Here is a 25,958-nt window from a genome sequence, read left to right on the forward strand (position 1 = left end):
AAATGCTAAAAATAAAACCTATGTGGCTCACGGCTAAAGTTAAAAAAAGCTATAAATAAAAAGAGAAGAGCGTTTAAAATATATAAAAATGAAGGAACACGGTCATTGTTTAATTGTTACAAAGAATATAACAGAATATGTAAAAAGGAAATCAAGGACACAAAAATTCAAAATGAATGACAGATGGCAAAATATAGTAGGACAAACCCTAAAAAATTCTTCAAATATATTAATAATAAAAAGGTTAGGTCTGAGCATGAAGGCCCTTTACAAAATAATCAGGAGAAGGCAGATTATTAAATACTTTCTTCAGCTCTGTGTATACAAAGGAGCATGGTGGAGCTCATGGCCATAATGAGGATGGTATTGACACAGCCCCAAATGTTCCACAATGGCTCAAAAGTGATACGGTCCAGAAATATTTAGACAGAATAAGGGTGGATAAAGCACCTGGACCAGATTGCATCCACCCACGCATCCTAAAAGAATTGAGCGCTGTAATTTCAAAGCCTTTGTTTCTCATTTTTAGGGACTCGTTAAGGACTGGAATAGTACCACTGGATTGGCATAGGACCAATGTGGTGCCTATATTTAAAAAAGGGATCAAAGTTTTTGCCAAGTAACTATAGACCTTTTAGTTTAATTTCTATAGTTGGGAAGATACTGGAGTTTAATAAAAGACCACATAGATAAGTTCTTGCTGGAAAAAAATATTTTAAGCAACAGACAGCATAGATTCATGAAAGACAGATGTTGTCAAACAAACCTGATTTCTTTTTATGAGGTGATAAGTAAAACCTTGGACAGAGGGGTGGCTGTGGACGTAGTATACTTGGATTTTGCAAAAGCGTTTGACACGGCTAATGTGTAAGGGTCCTTTCACACGGCCGCTCCGTGTGTCCGCAAACCATCCCATCCGTTTGCGGACATAATGTAAGTGAATGGCACTGCGGGTATCAGCGGAATACCATCCGCTGACATCCGATTTTCCTCCTTTCAGTTCTGTTCCGTTTTTACGAATGGAACAGAACCCCATTTTTTCTTCCGTGTAAAAAACGGAAAGGAAGGAAAATCGGATGTCAGCGGTGTCATCCGCTGACATCCGCAGTGCCATATACTTACATTATGTCCGCATATCATCCGCAAACGGATGGGATGATATGCGGGCACACGGAGCGGATGACAGAAATGTCATCCGCTCCGTGGAAAAAAAAAAAAAAAAAAAGTCCCACAGCGGACCTTTCACACGGAGCGGCCGTGTGAAAGGAGCCTAAGGTAAAGTCTACAGTCTTGGAAAGATCAGTTTGTAAATGGATAGAAAATTGTCTAAAAGCTAGAATTCAGAGAGTAGTGATTATTGATTCTTACTCTGAATGGTCTAAGGTTATCATTGGTGTACCCAAAGGTTCAGTGTTGGGACCCTTACTTTTTAATATCTTTATAAATGATGTAGGGTCTGGGATTAAAAGTACCATTTTAGTCTTTACAGGTGACACCAAGCTTTGCAGTGGAATAACTTCTTTACAGGATGTCTCCAACTTACAAGCTAACCTCAATGCACTGTTTCATTGAGCAGCTATGTGGCAAATGAGGTTTAATGTTGATAAATGTAAAGTTATGCACTTGGGGGCTAAAAATATGCATGCATCATACATATACTAGGCAGAGTAGAACTGGGGGATTCCATAGCGGCGAAGGATCTGGGTGTTCTGGTAGATCATAAGCTTAATAGCATGCAATGCCAAGCTGCGGTTTCCAAAGCAAGAAAAGTCCTTTCTTGTATTAACATAGGCATGGACTCCAGAGAGAGAGAGATGTATCATTTTGCCCCTGTGCAAATCATTAGTAAGACCTCATCTGGAATATGCAGTTCAGTTTTGAACACTAGTTCTTAAAAAGGATACCTGGGAACTGGAGAAAATGCAGAGAAGAGCAACCAAACTGGTAAGAGGCATGGAGGAGCTCAGCTATGAGAAAAGATTAGAGGAACAGAATTTATTCTCTTGAGAAGAGGAGATTAATGGGGGATATGATCAACATGTATAAATACATAAGGGGTCCATATAGTGAACTTGGTGTTGAGTTGTTCACTTTAAGGTTAACACAGAGGACAAGTGGGCACTCTTTACGTCTAGAGGAAAACAGATTTCGTCGCCAAATACGGAAAGGTTTCTTCACCGTAAGAGCTGTGAAAATGTGGAATAGACTCCCTCCAGAGGTAGTTCTGGCTAGCTCACTAGATTGCTTTAAAAAAGGCCTGGATTCTTTCCTGGGTGGACTTATTATAAGTGGGTACTAATATTTATAGGTAAAGTTGATCCAGGGAATATCCAATTGCCTCTCGGGGGATCAGGAAGGAATTTTTCCCCTGCTGTAGCAAATTGGATCATGCTTTGCTGGGGTTTTTTCGCCTTCCTCTGGATCAACTGCGGGTATAGGATTGTGTATATGGTATTGTATGGTTGGATTTTCATTACTGTTTTTTTTTTTTTTTAATTGGTTGAGCCAGATGGGCTTGTCTTTTTTCAACCTGACGAACTATGTAACCTTGCTACCACACCTGATAAATGCAGCGAAAGGAATACCTAAAAAATGGCTACATCCGGGGAAACCCTCCTATAAAAGAATGGTTTGGAAGAATATAAAAAAAAAAATATATATATATATATATATATATATATATATATATATATATATATATATATATATATATATAATGGAATATCTCTATAGTAGAGAAGAAGACCAAGTTGAAAGATTTAACTGCATATGAAAAAAAAATGGATCGATTTCAAGAAAACTAGTGGATATAGAGAAATGGACAGAGTAGGTGGGGGGGGGGGGGGGAGAAATGGAGGATGATAGGACGAGTAGGGGAGACCGGCACAATGGATGGGGGAGGAGGGAGGGGAAAGTTGGGGATTATGTATGTATTGATAACCTATTTTTGTACTTGACATATTGGATGTTTTTTTAATACAAAGTCGAATAAAGTGTTAAAAAAAAATGAAACCATACACAACTAATATAGCTCCTAATCATGCTAAAATGGAAGCAATTGAAAGAGATCAAATTGGTCAATTTGAGAAAATCTGGCTTCCTTGAATTAAGCATTGTTTACCCCCAGAGTTTGATGACACACTATTATTTCCTTGGTAATTTTTCTCTATTTGCCTTGGGATCGCATCTCCACTTGTAAACCCCCCCCCCCCCCTTATCTATCCTCTTCTCTCTACTCCTATTTTTTGTTTTCTACGTTTCTTTTAATATTGTGTTACGTATAAACTATCTCTTCTGTTTTTAATATATACCTGGTTAGATTGTTCTCCTAATTACTGCTCTTGCAAAATGAACCAATAGCCACTAGCTTACTTTTTTCCTTCTGATGGAATTTCGTAATGTTTTTGATGTAATGCTTTGTTGGTTTATGCGTTGCTCTCTGCTCGTTACATTTTCTCTAGCGCTCATCGACAGACGTAGTCCTCGGTGATACACCACCTTCGGGTTATGTTACCTCCGCAGGAGCAGGACTAGACAGGAAATTAAAAAGCTCTGGCCACACCCTAGGGGCAGTCCCAGAGGGTATATCCTCTCTCTCTCTGCCTCAGCAAATCAGTTATTTTCTGTCTAGTTAGGAGTAAGGACCTAGATACCTTGCTGGGATCTTCGGTCCTGGCAAGATTTTTTTCTTAAAAAGATTTTTTAGACAGCTTTTTTCTCCAGTGTTCCTGTGAGATCTTCAAGCAAGAAAGCTGAACTGGGCGACGGGCTGGATGTTGAGATCCGGTGGTCACCCCAGTTCAGCCTACGAGCGCGTGCAGGCCATAGCTCCGCGCTGGGTCGGCCGCGACAAAGTCCCATTAAGGGACTGACCCCGCGAGTTAAACGTCTCGCTGAAACGCCAAAGACCATGAGTCACGGCGTCCGTATTGGTCGACAGCCCTCCCGCCCCGGTGGAGAGGGGTACTGTCAGGAGTTGGTGCCCGCCTGGTTCCGGTATGGTGAGTAGTATGTTCCCCCTTTTTCCCTGACGGGTTTTGTGGTGAACGCGGGCCCCTCTCTGTATGGTAAGAAAGAGTCCTTTCTATCCTATAACATGTCACAAATCCTCCTACTTTGAGTGTGATTTATGTGTGCAAAAGCCAGGAGGCTTGGCTTGGGAGCTAACAATCTATTGTATACATGTTTTAAAGATGTAATCTGTGGCATTCTGGGAATCTTATGGGTTAAGTATAAGCTACCTACCAGTCAGAAGCCACGGACATGTAGACTGCCTTCCAAATCAGATCTCCAGCTATTTAGCAGGCCTCCCGAACGGCCACGCGGTCCGCCAGGGCCGGTACCGCCAACCACGCCATATCCCCATGCAGAGAGAGTGTTGTGTGCCCTGCAGCACACCGCTATTCAGTTTAGGCCGCCGCCATTTTTTTTGCTGGATCGCACGAGCCGCCATTTTGGCGTAGCCTCGTGTCTCCAGCATGGGGGCGGCCATGTTTGAGGTGATTCTACACCTCGTGGAGCTTGGGGGAGGCGCCGGAAGGCGTGCAGAGGGGCGGAGCCGCCTCCTTTCTTCCTGGGCAGCCAGCCAAAAGACTTCCTGTTTGTCAAGACAGCGCTGTAAGCTGTTGCAGTTTAACTCTGAGCATCAAGTGGTGAGCCTGGGGGTCTATCTCTCTCTCTCTCTCGATCGATAGGGATCCCTAAGCAGGTAACACTAAGGGGTTTTTTGTGGCGCTGGGGGTCAGAAAAAAAAAAAAAAAAAAAGTTTTTTTCTTTACTTTTGAATTATATTATCCAGGAAGTAACTGGAGTTATTATGGACCCTGCCACACATATTCCCCCACCTGTTTCCCTCGAGGGGGCCTCGGGACCCGCCGGTGCACAGAGTATAGAGTCATTTACAGCAATTTTGGAGTCTATGGTGGCTCGGGTGGAGGCGGCCTGTCAGGGACGGGGGTCAAGGAAGCGACCCCCGCCTACCCCTATACCATCTGACACCTCTGACTCAGATTCAGAGATGGTCACGGCAGTTGCAGGTTCCTCTGCAAGGGCTGTTATCCCAGGTAAAGCCCCCTCAGACAGTGAGGAGGACGCTTCTTCTCTTGCTGTAATTCAGGAAGAAGCATTGGTGGACGCACTAGTTGTGGCAGTGCAAGAAACCTTAAAACTTGAGGCTTTACCGGCAGAGGCAACTGAAACAGAGAGGCCTTTTGGGACTAATAAGCCCATCAAGACGGTGAAGGCTTTTCCTGTACCTAAATGTTTTGGTAATCAGATTAAAGGAGAATGGGAGCATTCTAAACGTACCTTTACTATTTCCAAGCGTATTGCTAGACGCTATCCGTTTGAGGAATCCATCATTAAGAAATGGACGGTACCACCAGTCGTGGATCCGCCTATTTCCAGGCTGAATAAAGCCACGGTTATCCCAGTGGAGGACACTTCGTCCTTTAAGGATCCGGTGGATCGAAAGATAGAAGCAGAGTCCCGCACTATCTTTTCTCTGATAGGGTCAGCATTTAGACCAGTAATCGTTATTGGTCTAGTTTCCCAGACACTTACGGAATGGGCGAAAATGGTACGCCAAGATCTTAGGGGAAAAGATATTCCCCAGGAGACATCTGATTTGATGGAACAGATCATACAAGGGCTACGGTTTATCTGTGACGCAGCCTTGGACACTACTCCCCTATTAGGGCATGCATCTAAGTTAGCAGTGATCCTCAGACGTGTGCTGTGGTTAAAATGCTGGTCAGCTGACCTAGGTTCCAAAAAGACCTTGACCAATCTCCCCTTTCAGGGGAATCGTCTATTTGGAGCCAACCTAGATGAAATCATTAAGGATGCCACTGGGGGCAAGAGCACTTTTTTGCCACAGGCTGCAAAAGCTAAGGGACCTCGCAACAAGCGAGGACCTTTCTTTACCGCCCATAAAGGGCGCCCGGCTGGTACTAGCGGGAAAGGCAAGACTCCTCCAGGAGGGTTCAAGAAGGGGACCAACCCAGCCAAACCCGAAGCAAAGGAGTACACAGCCTGAAGGTGCGCCCCCACCCGGTTTCAGGGTGGGGGGACGTTTTCACCGGTATTCAGGACATTAGATCGAGCATCAACCACTACTACCGGTGCGATTCTTCCCTTCCAACATTTAAGTACCACAGGAAGCGGTAGTTACCGTTCCCTGAAAAGATCTTTTCCTTTACCTTTTCCTAAGATTAGTCCCGATACCTCACAGGAATCGGATCTGGTTGACCAGATAGGCCAAGTAGCCTCTAGTCGGGTGACTTCGGTCCCTGAGGTTCAACCAGAAAAGATCACCTTTCCTGATAACTATCAGGTATCTGATAAATGTGTGGGAACAGAAAACGACCAGACTTGCTCGGATGGTCGGGGCCAGATAGCTCTAGGGACGCCTGGTTCAGATCCAATCAGCGCCAGTGGTCCTAGAAATTCTAGGCTGGCCTCCTCAAGCCGGCCTGGCCGACTTGGACATGTTAGTCGCAGACGTTCCGTGGGAACTTCGTCTCAGGGAGTGTCTGTGGTCTCAAGGACCAATTTACCTTCGTGCTTTACAGTCGCTGGTTTTAATGGCCTGGCCATTGAGACCCAAGTACTGAAGGACAGAGGTTTGTCTACTTCAGTCATTCCTACCCTTATTAAAGCAAGGAAAGAGACTTCCAGCAAAGTCTATTATCACACATGGAAGACTTATATTGCGTGGTGCGAATCTTTAGGATTTCCTCCACGTACCTATTCGGTGACTCGAATATTGGCCTTTTTGCAACAAGGGGTTGAGCAGAAGCTAGCCTTGAGCACCATCAAGGGTCAAGTTTCAGCATTAGCAATCTTCTTTCAGAAGCCTTTAGCTACCAAATCCTTGGTGCGGAATTTCATCCAGGGGGTGCGGCACCTGGCTCCTCCAGTCCGCGCGCCCTTACCGCCCTGGGATCTTAATTTGGTTTTGTCGGTTCTACAGAAACCTCCCTTTGAAAACATCAGGGAGATTCCCTTGCTTACTTTATCCCAGAAGGTGGCCTTCTTGGTGGCTATTACTTCTGCTCGCAGGGTGTCAGAACTGGCTGCATTATCATGCCAGTCACCATACCTAGTGATTCATAGGGATAAGGTAGTACTTCATCCTAAGCCATCTTTTCTTCCCAAGGTGGTTTCAGATTTTCATCTGAATGAAGATATTGTACTACCTTCCTTGTGTCCTCAGCCCAAGCATCATCGGGAACATGCGTTGCATTCCTTAGATGTGGTTCGGGCAATCAGGGTATACCTGAAAGCTACGGAATCATTCCGTAAGACGGATTCACTTTTTGTGATCACGGATGGCCCCAGAAAGGGTTTGCCTGCATCTGCCGCGACCATTGCCAAATGGATTAGACAAACGGTGGTACAGGCTTATTCTATTAAGGGTCAGAGTCCTCCGTTCCCTGTTAGGGCGCACTCCACTCGAGCGCTCAGTACTTCCTGGGCCTTTCGCCATCAGGCGTCAGTGGTCCAGGTATGTAAGGCGGCCACCTGGTCGTCGGTACATACCTTTACAAAATTCTATAAAATTGATGTGACGGCATCGGCGGATGCCTCATTTGGCCGCAAGGTTTTGCAGGCCGCAATTTGAGGAGACCGGTGGTCTACCTCGAGGGTTTTTTTCTGTTTGAAAAAAAAAAAAAAATTGTTTTCTCTTTTTTTGGTTGAGTCTCATCATTAAGGATGAGCATTGTAAACTTCTAGTTGGCACCGGTTGGGCCTTCTAGATTGGGATTTGATTCCATTTTCCCACCCCTCAGTTGTGATACTGCTCTGGGACGTCCCGAAGGTGGTGTATCACCGAGGACTACGTCTGTCGATGAGCGCTAGAGAAAAATGGATTTTTGTAAAATCTTACCGTAAAATCCTTTTCTCTTAGCTCATCGACAGACGTAGTCCCCGCCCCTCTGTTTTGGAGTTGGGTTGGGTTAAATTCTCTAAGCACTGCTTTTTCACATAACTGATTTGCTGAGGCAGAGAGAGAGAGGATATACCCTCTGGGACTGCCCCTAGGGTGTGGCCAGAGCTTTTTAATTTCCTGTCTAGTCCTGCTCCTGCGGAGGTAACATAACCCGAAGGTGGTGTATCACCGAGGACTACGTCTGTCGATGAGCTAAGAGAAAAGGATTTTACGGTAAGATTTTACAAAAATCCATTTTTTACACTGTTATATACTTACTCATCCTGTTCATAAATCGATGTGTTTAGCTTTATTATGATTTAAATATTGTACCACCATCCTTGTATGTACAAAATTTTGACAATCTTTGTTATATTAAAAAAAAACCCCCACAAATTTGACGATAAAAATCCACCCTTGAAATGCCCACAGCTGCATAGCCGAAGGTTAGATTCTCATTCACTTTTAGGGATGCAGGCTGTGTTGCTGCACGCTCCAGCTGGCTTTAGCACCCTCCTTTTCTCAAAGCTCCGGTCTATGTGCTCCCTCGCACACAATAGAGACATTAGCCCTATATTGTACATGTAGAAGGATGGAGTGCGACTGCAACATTGCAGTGGGGGGCTGGTTGCTGTGCTGGAGGACCCCCCATTCAGGAGCACATGGAATAAGATAAGTATTTACTACTTATTCCAGCACCCCTAGGTATTTACTACTTATTCCAGCACCCCTAGATATAATGAACATTTAACCATTGCAGGGCTAGTAGGCCCCCCTCAGTAAAGAGTATATTTTTCAGATTTGAGGAGTAAGGCTATAAATATGCTTCATTGAACAGAGTTTCTCACTTTTTTTTTTTCCTTTAGGTTACAGACACTGTCTGTGGTAAGCAAATCCAGTTGATTAATAGAAAATCTCTACGCTCTTTAACTGCACAGCTCCTTATTTTGCTCATGTCATGGGATGAGCCATCGCCACTTGCTGTTGGCCAGCTGTGCCAGATATATGAAAGTGTCCATGGAATTCCCCTAAATCCATGTGAATATGGTTTTGTGTCTTTGACTGACCTCTTAAAAAGCCTTCCTTACTTGGTTGAGGTAAACATTTTTTTTTTTTTTTACACCATTTTGAACAGTGGATTTTAAGTTTTGCTGGCAATGCATTACTTTTTTTTTTTTTCTGGCAGGTATATACTAATGACATGAATGCGGAATGCATACAGCTGACGGCACTTTATCTGTTTGCAAAGAATGTGCGTTCATTGCTGCATACTTATCACTATCAGCAGATCTTCCTACATGAGTTTACTACTGCATATAGCAAATATATCGGGGAAGTACTTGAGCCCAAGCAGTATGGTTTTAACAGCTTGGAGGAGATGTTGGGGGCAATTGCACAGGTAATTTGTCCTGCTGGGTTCTTTGTATTTATTTTATGTACCATTTGTGCACAGCTAGATTTTTTTTTTAACTTGTAAAGTTAAAGCTACTTGAATGAAAAGCAGTTTACCAACATTGGTTGCACGGGTAAATAAGGTAAATTTATGATCACTTTATCTATTTCTGTATTTTTTTTTAAGGTGGTCTGGATAAAGGGACATGGCAATAAAAGAATTGTTGTACTGAAGAATGACATGAAGAGTAAGTACCTTTACTGTACCTAATATAGTAAAATACACTACTGTGCAGGTGTGAAAAAAATGCTGTAAATAACCACTTGATCTCTGGATGGTTTTGACCAGAGCATTTTTTTTGCTATTGAGCACTGTGCTACTTTAACTGGTATTTACATGGTCATGCAACGCTATTTAAATGAAATGTGTATTTTTCATACAAATAGAGCTTTCTTTTGGTGGTATTTAATCACCCCTGGGTTTTTATTTTCTCTATTGTTCATTGACAGATGCAGCTCCATATTCTTCTTGACCATTGGGTTATGCTGCCCCCTACAGGAGTAGGACACTAGACAGGAAAAATCTTTACCACACCTATGGGGCAGTCCCTGTAGGCATACACCCACTCACTCTGCTAGAGGATTCATTCAGTTTGTTTCTTCCTAGTTTAGGAGTAGAACCTAGTTCCCTGGTGGGACTTCAGTCTTAGCTTGTCTTTTTTATTTTAAAGGGAACCTTTTGTTAAAATTTTTTATTTTTTAGCTAGTTATGTTCCTGAGAGAACTGCAGTCAACAGCCGGAATGGGTTTTGGACTGAATATCCTGGATCCTTTAGGTCTCCCAGCCCGGCCAGTGAGCATGTACAGGTTATAGCCCAGTGCTAGGCCTCGCCAGGACAGAGCCCCAATGGACGGGGGCTGGACCGTGAGTGAAATACCTCGCCGGGACGCACACAACCTGGTTCGGCCTGAGTCGCAGCATATCCATTGGCTGTCAGCACCCCCACCCCGAGTGGAGAGGTAGTCTGTCCGGAGTGGCGTCCACCCGATGTCGTTGGTATGATGAGTATTGCCGTCGTCCCCCCAATAGCTCTGGCAGCCTGGGGGTGGACGTGGGGCTCCGCTTGGGGGCTGCGATTTTAGGTTATTGAGACCATCCCCCCATGCGACTCGGTGGCTGAATGATTTTAGAGACTTTTCAGCAGGGAAACCTTTTGTCTTTTATTGCATATTTATTCCGGAGGGATCCCATACCTCTCACAGGAGCTGCCGGTCCCCCACACCTCTTTCTTTGGCACATTGCGCGGTGCCACTATAGCGGATCCGTGTGGGGGCCGCCATTTTACTGTAGAATGTTCAGCCTCATTTTGCAGAAGTTCCCATTGAAATGCATGGGCGGCCATGTTTTTGTGGTTTCCCCATAGGAATGCATTGGGCGGCCCTTTTCTCGGAGTCCACGAACGCTGGACAGCAGGGATCAGCTAGGCCTTTACTCTAGTGATGACCCAGGTACTTCCTCTTCCTGTGAAGATCGTTTTCTTTGAACAGAAGACCTGTTCTCCTCCATATCGAATGGTGGTATGTCTATTGGGGTCCCTGTAGGCCTCTCTCCCACCCTACTATCTGCAGTGCTAGTGGCTGGGACTAGTAGTACTGCTGGTGCAGCAGTGTGGGTCAGTTTTTGCAGTTTTCTTAAAGTGTCCCTACGCTATTCCAGGGTTCATATGGAGTCCCAGGAACAAATTTCACCTACAGATTCCCTTCCTTGCAGTTGCGTGGATCTCTGGGTTGCAACCCGTCGGCCTTAACCGCGGTTTTGGAAAACCTGATGTCAAAGTAAATTTGGTTTTAAAAAAATACCACTAGTAAAAAGTGCCCTATGCCCTCCCCTGCCTCTTCTGTGTCCTTAGATTCTGAGGTACATATGGCCACTGCGGACGCATGTCACCCAGAGGGTTCTGCATCATTGCACACGAATGGTGCGGACGACATATCCTCATCCGCAGCCACGCAGGAAAGTGCACTGGTGGAGGCACTTTATAGTGTCCGTGTGGGAAACTCTGAAAATGGCAGATGATTCTGCAGTGTCAAGGACGCAGGTGTCATTTGGCACTCGCAAATTCCAGAAGTCAGGGTTTTCCCTTGTCCATAACTTTTTGACAAAATTGTCTCTGACCAATGCAGGTGCCTCAAACAGATGTTAGTGGCGCCAAAGCATTTTAAGAGGCGCTATCCATTCGCGGTATCCGCAAAATGGATCGTTCCACTGAAGGTGAACCATCTGGTCTCCAGATTGAACAAATCTACTGTGGTCCCGGTGGAGGAGTCCCCGGTCTTTACAGACCCTCTGGATAGAAGGATTGAGTCTCTGTCCTGCCACTTACATGTTATAGCGGGCTCAATACTTAAACCGATCTTCGTGATCACTCTGGTGTCCCAGACCATAATGGAATGGGCAAAGTTACTGAAAAGTGACCTAGAAATAACTCTGGTGACCATAACGGAATGGGCAAAGTTACTAAAAAGTGACCTCGATATAGAACAGCTCCCTCCCGGCCTGGCAGAGCTAACGGATCAAATTGTCCAAGCCCTACTATTTATATTTGATGCATCGCTAGATGCGGCCCCTCTTGTAGCCAGAGTATCTGTGGTGGAGGTAGCTATTAGATGCATGGTGTGGCTAAAAAGCTGGTCTGCGGATCAGGCTTCAAAAAAGGCTCTATCAGAGCTCCCCTTTCCGGGGGAATGTTTGGATCCTAATTGGATGAACTGATCAAGGGTTTTACATGTGGGAAGAGCACTCTTCTTCCTCCATCCTCCAAGGACAAGTCACCAGGTAATAGATGGGGGCCCTATTTTACAGCCCTCAATCGGCCCTTTCGTGCCGCCGGCATGCAGAAGAAAGGATACAAGCCATTTGAGTCTTCTGGAGGTTCCAAAAAGACATGGTTGGGTAAGCCGGGAGCGGGCCAATCCAGATCTACAAATCCCCGTTTGCATGAAGGGACACACACACCCATAACTGGGGTGGGGGGGGGGACATCTTCGCTTCTTTCCGGAACGATGAACAAATTCAGGTCTCGACCGTTGGACAGATTCTTCCCGTCCACTCTGCGCCTATCTCCAGATCAGTTAAGGCATTGGTCCTCAACCCTGGCCTACAGGGCCCACTAACAGGCCAGATTTTCAAGATAACTGAAATACATCCCAGGTGATATAATTTGCTGCTCAGTGATTGCAGTACTCTAGTCTGCATCTCCCAAGGTAATACCTAAAATCTGGCCTGTTAATGGGCCCTGTAGGCCAGGGTTGAGGACCACTGAGTTAAGGGATCTACGAGAGGCGGCACAAGATCTGCTGTTGCAAGGGGTCATTTTGCTGGTTCCCTCTCGTGAACGCTTTCAGGGGTTCTATTCAAACCTGTTTCCAGGAAAGAAGTCAAAGTGTGCCAATTCTAGACCTCAAGGCTCTGAACCGCTTTGTGCGGGTACAGAAGTTTCAAATGGAGTCCATTTGCACGGTAGTGGTGTCCCTACACCAAGGAGACTTTTTGGCCTCCATCGATATCAAGGGCGCATATCTACACATCCCTATTTACGTTGGACACCAGCGTTTTCTTTGCTTCCCTGTAGGAGAGGAGCATTATCAAAGTGTTGTCTCCAGTATTGGCGTTACTGTGACAACGGGGGATTGCGGTACTGGGGTACCTGGACGATCTCTTAAGAGCAGACTCACATTCAGTCCTGTTGGGCGACTTGACAATCACTGTATGGATCTGCTCTGGTACTATCTTCAAAACTGGATTATCTGGGCCTGACTCTGGACTCGCTTCGGCGAGGGTGTTTCTTCCCCCGAAAAAGCTGCAAAAGTTGCAGAGGACGATTAGTTTGCGGTTATCCAGAAACCTGTTCTCTCTGCAGACTTGCATGCAAGCCTTAGGTCTGAAGGTGTCGGCCTTCGAAGTGGTCCATTTGCTCAGTTCCACACGAGACCCTTACAAAGGAAATTTCTTGTCAAGTGGAACAAAGCTACAAAATCCTAGGACACTATGATTCGGTTGAGTCACAGCACAAGGAGTGCTCTCCTGTGGTGGCTTTGCTCATTGGCCCTACGCCAGGGCAAGTCCTTCCTCTAATTGTATTGGAACGTGGTAACCACAGATGCCAGCCTGTCCAGCTGTTGAGGAGTGCTTGGGAAGCTGTGTGTCCAGGGGTCCTGGACCATGGAGGAGTCCAGACTACCAATCAATATTCTGGAACTCAGAGCGATAAAGCTTTGCCTGCGTCACTGGACAAATTGTCTGCAGGGTTGTTCTGTTCGGATTCAATCTGATAATGCCACGGCTGTGGCTTACGTCAATCATCAAGGGGGCACCAAGAGTGTCTTGGCGGCCTGGGAGGTGGCCGAAATCCTGAAATGGGCAGAAAATTTGGTTCCAGCCCTTTCCGCCGTGCATATCCCAGGAGTGGAGAACTATCAGGCAGATTACCAGAGTCATCAGGTGTTGGATCGGGGGGAATGGTCCCTGCACCCCGAGGTGTTTCACTTGCTGTGTTTCCGGTGGGGGACACCAGAAGTCGACCTGTTAGCCTCTCGCCTCAAGAAGAAGGTACAGAGGTTTGTAGCCAGGTCTCGGGATCCTCTGGCTGACGCCACAGACTCACTGGTGGCTCTTTTTTGTGCAGAATAGAGGTGGAAGGGATTCTGGTCATTCTGGTGGCCCCAGACTGGCATTGCCGGTCTTGGTACGCAGATCTGGTAAGGTTGGTCACCGATGCTCCTTGGAGACTTCCTCTCAGGAAAGATCTGCTGTCTCAAGGGCCGATCTTCCATCCTGCTTTAGTCACTGGCTTTAACGGCGTGGCTGTTGAAAGCCAGGTATTGAAGGACAGGGGTCTTTCTAACTCAATGATTCCTACACTGTTGAAGGCTAGAAAATCTACCTCCAGGAAGATCTATCATCGTACTTGGAAATCGTACATCTCATGGTGTAAATCGCTGAAGGTGCATCCTCGCCTTTTTTCGGTGGCTAGGATTGGCCTTGGGTACTATTAAAGGCCAAGTGTTGGCTTTGGCTGTTTTTTTTCCAAAGCCATTTAGCTACGCATGCTTTGATTCACACTTTTATTCAAGGAATTTGCCATATGGCTCCTCCGATATGATCCCCGTTACCTCCGTGGGATCTTAACTTGGTACTGTCTGTTCTTCAAAAATCTCCCTTTGAGAACATTAGGGAGATTCTTCTACTTACACTGTCACAGAAGGTAGCCTTTTTGGTGGCTTTTATCTCTGTTCGCAGAGTATCTGAATTGGTGGCGCTATCCTGCCATTCACCTTATCTGGTTGTCCACAGAGATAAGGTGCTACTTCGACCTAGTTACCTAGTTACATGGTTACATAGTTGCATAGTTAGTGAGGTTGAAAAAAGACATCAGTCCATCCAGTTCAACCTATGATGTGTGTGTGTGTTTGCTTTTAACCGTACATTGTATACCCCTGTATGTTGTGGTCTTTAAGGTGTCCATCTAATAGTTTTTTGAAACTATCAATGCTCCCTGCTGATACGACTGCTTGTGGAAGAGAATTCCACATCCTTACCGCTCTTACAGTGAAGAACCCCTTACGCACTTTAAGGTTAAACCGCCTTTCCTCTAGTTTTAGTGAGTGGCCACGTGTCTTATTGTATCTCCTTTGTCTGAATAGTTTGTTCCTTATGCTCGGGTCACCAGTACAGTATTTGTACATTGATATCATATCCCCCCTCAATCTCTTTTCCAGAGAGAATAGGTTCAGTGCTTGTAGTCTTTCCTCATAGCTGATGTCCTCCATTCCCCTAATTATTTTTGTTGCCCTTCTCTGGACTTTCTCCAGTTCCAGCACATCCTTCCTGAGGACCGGTGCCCAGAACTGGACAGCATACTCCAGATGTGGCCGGACCAGAGTCTTGTATAGTGGGAGAATAATCTCTTTATTTCTGGAGTGAATCCCCTTTTTTATACATCCCAGTATTCTGTTGGCTTTGCTTGCGGCGGCTTTGCATTGCATGCCACTGCCAAGCCTGTTGTCTACCAGTACCCCCAAGTCCTTTTCCATCCTAGACTCGCCCAGAGGTTCCCCCCCCTAGTGAGTAGCTTGCTTTCTGGTTTCTGGCCACCAAGTGCATTACTTTACATTTTTCAACATTAAATCTCATCTGCCATGTAGTTGCCCACCCCGTTATTTTGTTCAGGTCCGCTTGCAAGGTTTCCACATCCTGCATAGAAGATAATGGCATGCCTAGTTTAGTATCATCTGCAAATACTGAGATCAGTTGTTTCTTCCTAAGGTGGTTTCTGAATGAAGACATTGTGCTGCCTTCACTCTGTCCGAAGCCCAAGCATCCCTAGGATATTGCCTTGCATTCTTTGGATGTGGTTCGGGCAATTAGGGTTTCCCTGGCGGCTACTGAATCTTTCAGAAAACCAGACTCTGTCCTCACGGAAGGACCTCGAAAGGGATTGGGTACCACGACCATATCCAGATGGATCAGGCAGCCGGTGGTACAGGCTTATTCACTGAAGGGTTAGGTTCCACCTTTCCCTATGAAGGTGCATTCTTCTAGGACACTGAGTGCCTCTTTTCGCCATCAGGCGTCAGTAATGCATGTTTGCAACGAGGCAACTTGGTCGTCTGTGCACAAGTTCACAAAATTCTACAAAGTAGATGTGTTGACGTCCTCGGATGCTCCTTTTGGCCCCAAGGTTTTGCAGGCTGCTTTTTAAAAGAGAAAATATTCTCTTTGAGGTTGTGTGTTTTCTAGGTGAGCTCCAGTTGTTCCTGGTTGGCTAAGTTTAGCCTTTGAAGAATTACGTTCTTTTCTGCGTTGTTTTCCCACCCATTAATGCAAATACTGTTTTGGCGACGTCCCAATGGTCAAGAAGAATATGGAGTTGCGTCTGTCAATGAAAGATAGAGAGAACTGGACTTTGTCTTACCGTAAAATCCTTTTCTCTGAAGTTCATTGACAGACGCAGCACCCGTCCCTCTATTTCTGAGTGTAATGGGTTTTTTCTTCTAAACACTGCTTGCAACAAAACTGAATCCTATAGCAGAGGGAGTGGGTGTATGCCTGCAGGACCTGCTCCATAGTCGTGGTAAAGATTTTTCCTGCTTAGTGTCATTCTCCTGTAGGGGCAGCATAACCCAATGGTCAAGAAGAATTTGGAGCTGTGTCTATCAATGAACTTCAGAGAAAAAGATTTTACGGTAAGTAAAAAAGTTTTTTTCTATATTACCCAGTAAAGACCTCAGATTTAAAAAAAAAAAACATATTTTCTAAACCTAAATTTAGGACAAAATGTATTCTGCTTCATGCCTTTGGTGTAAGAAATAAATAAATCCCAAGAAGTGTATATTGTTTTTTGTGAAAGTTTTATAGCATCTAAAAACTATGGTATCTTTATTTGAAAATTGATCAATCCTGATGTATTGATTATCCATTGTTGAAGCCCTAAAATGCCAGGACAGTACAAATACCCCCTTTTTGGAAAGTAGACAGTCCAAAGTATTTAGTAAGAGGAATGCTGAGTTTTCTGAAGTTGGATTTAAATGAAGAAAATAAACGTTAAATGTTTTTATTCATTCATTTTTTTTTTTTTTTTACATACTGTCACCAGTGCTGTACAGCAGTAATATGATTGGTGTGACGTTGATCAGGGACATTGACTGCTGACTGTATATTAAAAAAGAATAGCGCACACATGCAAAAGAAATGACTATCAAATTATGGAGACAATCCATAAATAAAAATGGGGATTTGGTCCCACCATATGGCCATATCGTGCTCAAGCCAACCACTACGTCAAAGTACCCCATTGTCAGTGGGTCCTACACTATGCTGACTGTATGCTTAAAAAAAAATATTTTTTTTTTTTTTTTTTTTGCATCCTGTCATCAAAGTACTTAAGTGCTACTACTCTGGGTGGTGATCAGGGATTTCTTTTTTTTTTTTTTTTACACACACTATTTTTGCCTATAACTGCGATGTTCACTGTTATAAGCAATAGTTTTACCTGTCATGAGTGGCTTTCATTAATGACAGCTTGTGATCTGTGATTGGATACAGCTATTCATATGGTACAGGGTGCTGTAATTGGCCCAGGTGCCATGGCATGGGGCGAATTATAACATCACAATAATAAGCAAAACAATCATAAATGGAAGTTTACATTGTAATCCATGTGATTGCTTTGACCAATCATGGCAATCGAGCAATACCCCAGCCGTTCACAGCGGCTGGGTACTGAGTGCTGTGATCTGCTTTTTCTACTGGACAGTTTGGTCACGCTGCACGCCCCAGTGCACGTGTGCTCAGTGACGTATCAGTACATCACTGAGCCTGTAGCTGCCACCCTGCCACAGTACATCTACTGTGGCAGGCCAGCAAGTGGTCAGGTGCTTTTAGTAATAGAAGTGACTCAACTGCCGGGCTGGGCGACGGGCTGGATAGCTAGATCCAGTGATCCCTCCAGTCTGGCCATCGAGCGCATGCAGACCAGAGCTGCACGCTAGGTCGGCCGCAACATAGCCTCACTGGACAGTGGCTGGCATGCGAGATAAACATCCCAGGAGGTCGCATGTGACCAGGTCCTGGCCCGAGTCGAAGCATTCCTTCTGGCCGACAGCCCGTCTGTTTCAGTGGTGAGGGGTTCTGTCTGGAGTTGTGCCCATCTGGTTTCTGTTGGTTTGGGGAGTATGATGTCCCCCCTCTCCTCCTGGATGCGGTGGGGGGTTGACATGGGCACCCCCCAGGGTAGTCGGACCTGCGATTCCCCTCCTCCCCCCCCCCCCAGGCCCCTGTGGGCTACCATTGCGGCACCACGCCCCCCTAACAACCACCCCTCCCCCCCCCCCCCCCCCCAGGTAGCGTAAAAGGATGGTGTTGGATGTTGGTGGTGTGTGCAGCATAGTGCCAGTGGGGGGGCAGGCGGGCATGCTGCCGATGGGGTGGACGCTGCCGTGTGGTGGTCTTGCTGCCCGGGTCCCCCTCCTGCTACGGAGTGGTGGCCTGGGCTTCAGGACTGTTTTCTAGATCCTTGGGAGCCTTGTGGGCGCTGCATATGGTGACTATTTTGTTGTAGTTGGTGCCATGCTTTGAGGGTTGGTCCAGAATCCACAGGTCTTCATGAAAGTGTTTGCCCAGTTTTGGTGTTTTGCAACGTCAGCGGGGAATTGCTGTGCTGGGCTACTTGGATGACCTCCTCTTGCGAGTCCTCATTGGCATTGACTAACGACGTGGGGATGACTATCCAGACCTTGAAGGAGTTTGGGTTGTTTCTGAACTACCAGAAGTCTGTTCTGATCCCGTCCAGGAAATTTGATTACCTGAGTCTGACTCTGGCTAGAGTGTTTCTTCCTCTGGAAAAACTCCAGAAGTTGAAAGCTGCCATTCATCTGTTGCTGTCCCACTGGAGGTCCTTCCTCTGGACTTGCATTTGGGTGCTGGACCTGATGTCTAGCTTTGAGGCGGTACCGTTTGCACTGTTCTATACGAGGTCCCTTCAGAGGGAGATCCTGGTGAAATAGAACAAGTGTCCAAAGTCTTTAGACAATCCTATTTGGCTGAGATGGGAAACCAGGAGTTCCCTGGTCTGGTAGCATCGTTCTTTGACTCTTTGGCAGGGCAAGTCTTTTCTCCCATTGTATTGGACAGTGGTCACGATAGATGCCAGTCTGTCCTGGTGGGGAGGTGTCCTGGGGCTGAGCTCTGCTCAGGGCTGTTGTATGCTGTAAGAATCCAGACTACTGATCAAGGTCTTGGAACTTGGGGTGATGAGCCTGTGCCTGGATCACTGTACGGATTGGCTCCGGGAGCTCCCGGTAAGGATCCAGTCGGATCCACCACGGCGGTGGCTTGTGTCAATCACCAGGGTGGAACAAAGTCTGTTGGCGGCTCTGGAGGTTCCTGGCGTTCTCCGGTGGAGGGAGTGTTTCTTTCTGGCCCTCTCTGCCGTGCGCTTTCCAGGTGTGGAAAATTGGCAGGCTTTGGACCAAGGGGAGTGGTCCTTTCATCTGGACGTGTTTTATCCAATATTTCTGCAGTGGGGCACTCGCAAGGTGGACACGTGGCCACTCAATAAAACTAGAGGAAAGGCGGTTTAACCTTAAAATGCGTAAGGGGTTCTTCACTGTAAGAGCGGTAAGGATGTGGAATTCTCTTCCACAAGCAGTCGTATCAGCAGGGAGCATTGATAGTTTCAAAAAACTATTAGATGGACACCTTAAAGACCACAACATACAGGGGTATACAATGTACGGTTAAAAGCAGACACACACACACATCATAGGTTGAACTGGATGGACTGATGTCTTTTTTCAACCTCACTAACTATGTAACTATGTAACCTGTTGGCGTCTCAGTTCATCAGAAAAGTACCAAGGTATGTGGCAAGATCAAGAGATCTTGTGGCCCCTTGGGGCCAGTATTGTCTGATTTATGTCTTCCCTCCTCTCAAGCTTCTTCCGCGGCTTCTGCACAGGATTGAGGCCAAAGGGATTTAGGTCAATCTGGTGGACTCAGACTGGCCTCACTGGTCTTGTTACATTGACCTAGTGTGATTGTTCACTGACATCCCTTGGAGGCTGCCTCTCAGCGAGGACCTGCCCTCCCAAGGGCCGATCTTCCATCCTGCTTACAATTGCTGGCCTTGATGGCCTGGTTGTTTCAAGCCAGGTGCTGAGGGATAGAGGTTTGCCTGGGTCAGTGATTCTTACTATGCTGAAGGCCAGGAAGTCTGCCTCTATAAAGATTTACCGTCCTACGTGGAAAGCTTACATTTCTTGGTGTTGATCTGTGTTCACCCTCCTTCATAGTTACATAGTTAGTGAGGTTGAAAAAAGACATCAGTCCATCCAGTAAAACCTAACCTCCTTCCTTTTTGGTGGCTTTGATTTTGACCTTCCTTCAACAAGGTGTTGAGCAGAAGTTGGCTTTGAGTGCCATCAAGGGCCAGGTGTCTGCCTCGGTGGTCGTCTGTCGTTGACCATTGGCCCACATTCTGCGGTGCATACTTTCTTTGAATCGGTTCGACACCTGACTCCGCCAGTGCGGGGTCCTCTTCCGAAGCCTCCAGAAGTTCTTTTTTATGCATAGTTGTCAATTAGGCTTGTTAACATGGTGAAGATATGGCTTTTTGACCACAATCCTTTCATTAGGACTGCTTCTAGCCAGACTTCTCCAAACAGTAGATGGGTGTACCCGGGACCCATTGTGACATGAAACAGTCTTCTTTGGTCTTAGTAGCAGAGTTTGGCTGTTGCTCACCCAGTTTTAAGCCTCCTACATAGCAGTTTAATTTAATGCCAGTGTTTCAACCTATATATTAAATTGATGATCATTAGCAACTGCTTAGTATAATTTGTTAATCATACACCTAACTTTAATATTAAAAGATCCCTGATTTTGTGCAAGTGTAAGAATTGATGCTGGTTTGAAGCCAAAGAGTAGTCAAATCAAATCTTGATTATTATATTTTTCTTCCGTTTTGCTTGCTTTCCATTTTGTAAATTGACCAAATAAACAAAATATATACTTTATGTGTGTGTGTGTGTATGTATGTAAATATATATATATAAAATGCTGTTATAGATAGTAATAGCTGCTGCTATATTAAATTTATACACTCATGCTTCCATCGTCCATATAAAACATTGAATATTTTATTTTTTTTATTTAAAATTTTTGAGCATAACAGAAGAAAACTCACGGTAAAGCAGATACAAGTAACTGAGATACGTACAATTTGAGAAATGTGGGTAGAGAGCCTACCCGGGGGTGTGGAAGGTAAAAGGGGGGGGGAGGGAGCTGTGGTCAGAACTCGATGACCTAGGTGGAGGTAGGGGGGGTCATTAAGGAGTCACGATTGAGTGGATCTCGAACAAGAAATGTGTAATCATCCGAAGGCAAGTCCATGTCCTTTGAGAGGAAGGTCAAAAAAGTGCTCTATTTGCAAAAGGGCTGGATGAGGGGGCCGTAAAGTCAGTATTGAGGCGGTCAATTTATTGGAGTGTGGTTAGCTCGGTTTTCACCCTAGAAATAGAGGGTGGGGTCATGGAAATCCAATGTTTCAAAATCACTCGTCTGGCTACTAGAAGACTGGTGAGGATCGATCCACAGACGATGAGTGTTGGCAGGAGTGCTTGACCACTTCTGCAATCGCTTGTCCCAATAGCCGAACAGGAGCAGTAGAGGGTCTTTCGGTACAGAAATGTCAGTCACATCTTTAATGAAGGATAAGACTTGATCCCAGAACAACGAGATAGGTATGCAGGACCAAAACTTATGGTGGAGGGAAAACATTGAATATTAAACAATGTCCACATTAGCAGCGCTTAAATAAGACAGAATTCCTCCTCCTTTCATTCAAATCCTTTAAAAAGTCCAATAAAATACTTAAAAACATTCCCAGGGAGTGTCGATGGGGGGGGGGGGTTTTGTTCAGATGTTTAGTTTGAAATGCTCGATCACCTTCCCATCACCACATCACTTGAGACCCCTCTCCCCTATGCATTAAACACTTATCAGAGATTGATTAAACCAGGATTTAATACTAATTCAAAGGTCGGGCCGTCTCATCAGGATAAACTTCCCTCTCCACCTCTGATTTCACCAAGGCCCAGATCTCCCAGCCTTTACTGGATCATCCACTCTCGCTCAAACTGGTTCTTTCCACCAACACTCCTATTTTCAAGATAATAAAAAGCGGATTAATAAGTCTCCAGCAGGTAGCAGCCTTCAAGGTGGTCAGTAGTGAGCAAGCCCCTCCGTGTGGATGTGATGTTAGGTGCTTGAAACCAGGAAGGTAACCAGGGAAGCACCAGGAAGAGCCAACAGAAGCACCAGACTGTACACAGCGCTTGCACCTCACCTGCACACAGTCTTTTTAATATCTTGAAAATAGGAGTGTTGGTGGAAAACAGTTTGAGTGAGTGGATGATCCAGTAAAGGCTGGGAGATCTGTGCCTTGGTGATATCAGGTGGAAAGGCAAGTTTATCCTGATGAGACAGCCCAACCTTTGAATTAGATTAAACAAGGCTTTAAATACTATCTCTGGTGAATGTTCAACCCGTAGGGGAGAGGTCTCACATGGTGTGGTGATGGGCAGGTGATCGAGCATTGCGCACTACACATCTGAACAAATTTTCCCCCCATCGACACTCCCTGGGAATGTTAAAGTATTTTGTTGGACTTTTAAAAGGATTTGAATGACCGAGGATGAATTTGGTCTTATTTAGGCGCTGCTAATGTGGACATTGTTTAATATTTTATATGGATGATGGAAGCATAGGTGTATAAATTTCTTCACACAAACCTTTGTGCAGTACTGTATCTAGTTAATGTAATATGTCACAATGGTCTGTTTAACTATAATTTGGACAAAGATTTGTCCTTCCCTGAGATGAGTTTGGGTAGTTAGGTTTTTCTTCCAGCTAACATTTTCCCCGCTACTTGAATGTTTATGTAGGTGCTAACTTATCTTTCTAATCGCATTCCTAATGTATCCACAATAGCCTAAAGTGGAATTCTAGTTAGTTTTTTATGTTTTGAGACAGATTTTTTGCTCCTGATCCGACTTGTGATGCGACTTCCATTCAAATCAATGGGCTCCTATAGGGAACCATTGATTTTTACCTAAAAAAAAAACATGTAACGTGGCTTAACGCTGTATAAGCAACGTTATTCAGTCTTTAGCAGCGTCAGACGTTTTTACAGCTCAAGGATGGGAGAGGTCATTATAATGGGGGATTTTATATGGCCAGATATAGACTGGGCAGAAGTAAACGCACATTCGTCGAAGGCTCGCCATGTTCTAAATGTTTTGTAGGACAATTTCTTTGGTCAAATGGTGAATGCACCAACGAGAAACAATGTGTTACTAGACCTACTGATTGCGGAAAAATACAGACCTGATTGCGGATGTAAAAATACAGGGCAACTTGGGAAACAGTGACCATAGGTCAATTAGTTTCAGTATAAATCACAGAAATAAGAAAAACAAGGGTAACACAGACACTGAATTTCAAAGGAGCCAACTTCTGCGTTTTGCTAGGCCAATATTAAATGGGATAGAATCCTAGGAACAAGGAAACATTGAGGAAAATGGGAGTGCTTTAAGAACATACTAAATAAAGGTATTGGCCAGTGCATTCCAACAGTGAATACTTTTAAAAGCGCTAAAATAAAGCCTGGGTGGCTAAACTTCAACGTAAAAATGCATATAAAAACAAAAGTTAAAGGGCTTCAAAATACAAGACTGAGGGGTCATTGTCAGCATTGCAACATTACAAAGAATGTAATAAGAAATGTTAGAGCACAATAAAGGCGGCTAAGATGGAACACGAAAGGCATATAGCGGAAGAGAGTAACAAAAAAAAAAAAAATTATGTAAGTATATAAATAGTAAGAAAGTGAGCCCCATAAAGGATGATGAAGGGAATGTGGCTATAAAGGACAGAGAGAAGGCAAAGGATCTGAAACAATTCTTCTGTCTTCACAAAGGAAACAGGGGGATACAGTAACCTAGACTGTAATGTTAAAAACATATCCTCAGAATGGTCTGGTGTGGAAAGTGGGGCCCGCAAGGATCTGCCCTGGGACCAATCCTTTTTACACCTTCATAAACGATCTAGACGATGGGATAATTGGTGGACGATACAAAGCTAAGCAGAGCAATAACTTCTACACAGGATGTGGAAACCTTACAGGAAAAACTGCACAAAACAATGGGCTGGGCATTTACATGGCAAATGAGGTTTAATGTTGGAAAATGTAAGGTAATACATTTGGGTGCCAGAAATACAAACACAAGTTACTCACTAAGGGGAGAACCATTGGGGGAATCGAAGATGGAAAAGGACCCAGGAATCCTAGAAGACAACAAGCTCAGCAATGTAATGCAATGCCAAGCTGCTGCAAGCAAAGCCAACAGAATACTGGCATGTATAAAAAAAAGGGGTTTCACTCCAGAGATAAAATATTGCTCCCACTCTACAAGACTCTTGTCTGGCCACATCTCGGGTATGCCAGCCACTGCTGGGCACTAGTTCTCAGGAAGGATGTGCTGGAACTGAAGAGAGTCCAGAGAAGGGCAACAAATGTATTAAAGGAAATGGAGGACTTCAGCTAGAGGAGAGACTACAAGCATTGAACTTTTTCTCTCTGGAGAGGCGACGCTTGAGAGGGTCAATGATATCAATGTACAAATATCGTGCTGGCGACCCTAGCATAGGGAACAAACTTTTCAGCGAAAGAAAATTTAAAAAGACATGTGGCCATTCACTAAAATTAGAAGAGAAGCAGTTTAAACTACGTAAAGGGTTCTTTATCATCAGAGCGGTAAGGATGTGGAATTCTCTTCCACAAGCAGTGGTATCAGCACGGAGTATAGATAGTTTCAAAAAACTTGTATGGGCACCTTAACGACCACAACATACAGGGGTATACAATGTAGTATTGACAGCAAGCACTCACTCACACATAGGTTGAACTGGATAGACTGGTCTTTTTTTCAACCTCACTATGTGGCAACATCTTGCCAATGTCCAAGGCAGTAGGACAGGATGACGTAAAACATGAATGTGTAACTGTTGCAGCATCCAGAATAATGGCTAGCTTGTGTTTATCTAAATGTGTTTTTTTTCCCCCTACCAGTTTCTCACCAGATGGACAGGGAACTCCTTTGCCTCACATCACCTGTTGATCTCTTAGGTGGTCCTGTTCCTTCTTGCCTTCCATCTCCTCAGTTGCATCCTGATCCAGTTCTCCAGGGGTCAGGTGACCTCATACAGTTTGAGGAACAACTGTCTGGTGAGATTTCTTTTCTTTTTGCTTTTGATAACCTAACCATTTGTACAGTTTTGTAGTATATGATTTTATTGGTATTGCTGAAATTTGGCTCTATTCTTCAGATGATTGGGTTAATAATATTCCTGGCTTTGCGCTCTTTTGAAGAGACTGGGTGGAGCGAAAAGGTGGAGGTGTCTGTCGCTTTATGAAAAGTGATCTCAAAGCAAGTGTGAAAGAGGACCTTGTTGATGGAGAGTGTGATGACGCTGAAGCATTATGGGTGGAGCTTCTAAAATTCATTATTTGAGTTTGTTATAGGCCACCTAGTATTGAGGGGGGTGGAGATTTGGCGCCTTGCACAGATAGAAAGGGCTGCAGGGCCTTGGAAGGTGATAATAGTGGGGGATTTTAACTACCCTGAAATTGACTGGAGTAATGTCACCACTGGATTAGTAAAAGGGCAGACAATTTAAAAATATATTACAAGAACATTTTATGACCGCAATGTTTTCCAAGGCTGAGTGCTGCTCTCCACCATTCACACAGATGCATTTTGACAGGTCCAAATCGCATGACTAGTCGCACCCTACTGTTGGCAATGGAACTGTTCAAATCAGTGTAACGCTGACCTGCGGCTTTGAAATCGTAGGATTTCAATTAAGTTGCACGATTTCAAAGTCCGATTCAGTGTGAATGGGCGATGTAGACTAGGATATGGTAATGCTTCAAATCGGCTGTTTGCAAACACTGCAAAATTTTGTATATTTCCATGAACAATATGTTTAAAAGGCTCAAAATAAAAGCTACGT

General features: G+C 44.8%; 1 protein-coding gene across 1 annotated transcript in view; it reads left to right on the forward strand.

Moving 5' to 3' along the window:
- Positions 1-25,958, forward strand: part of MARF1 (meiosis regulator and mRNA stability factor 1) — a 587,347-nt gene that overhangs the window by 506,514 nt on the left and 54,875 nt on the right. The window contains exons 22-25 of the mRNA XM_082261010.1: positions 8,800-9,030; positions 9,120-9,332; positions 9,513-9,573; positions 25,015-25,170. Coding sequence (XP_082117136.1) covers positions 8,800-9,030; positions 9,120-9,332; positions 9,513-9,573; positions 25,015-25,170 — 661 coding nt within the window. The remainder of the gene's footprint in view (positions 1-8,799; positions 9,031-9,119; positions 9,333-9,512; positions 9,574-25,014; positions 25,171-25,958) is intronic.

The sequence above is a fragment of the Pelophylax lessonae genome (genome assembly GCF_965119305.1).
Source record: "Pelophylax lessonae genome assembly, chromosome: 6".
Taxonomy (NCBI): domain Eukaryota; kingdom Metazoa; phylum Chordata; class Amphibia; order Anura; family Ranidae; genus Pelophylax; species Pelophylax lessonae.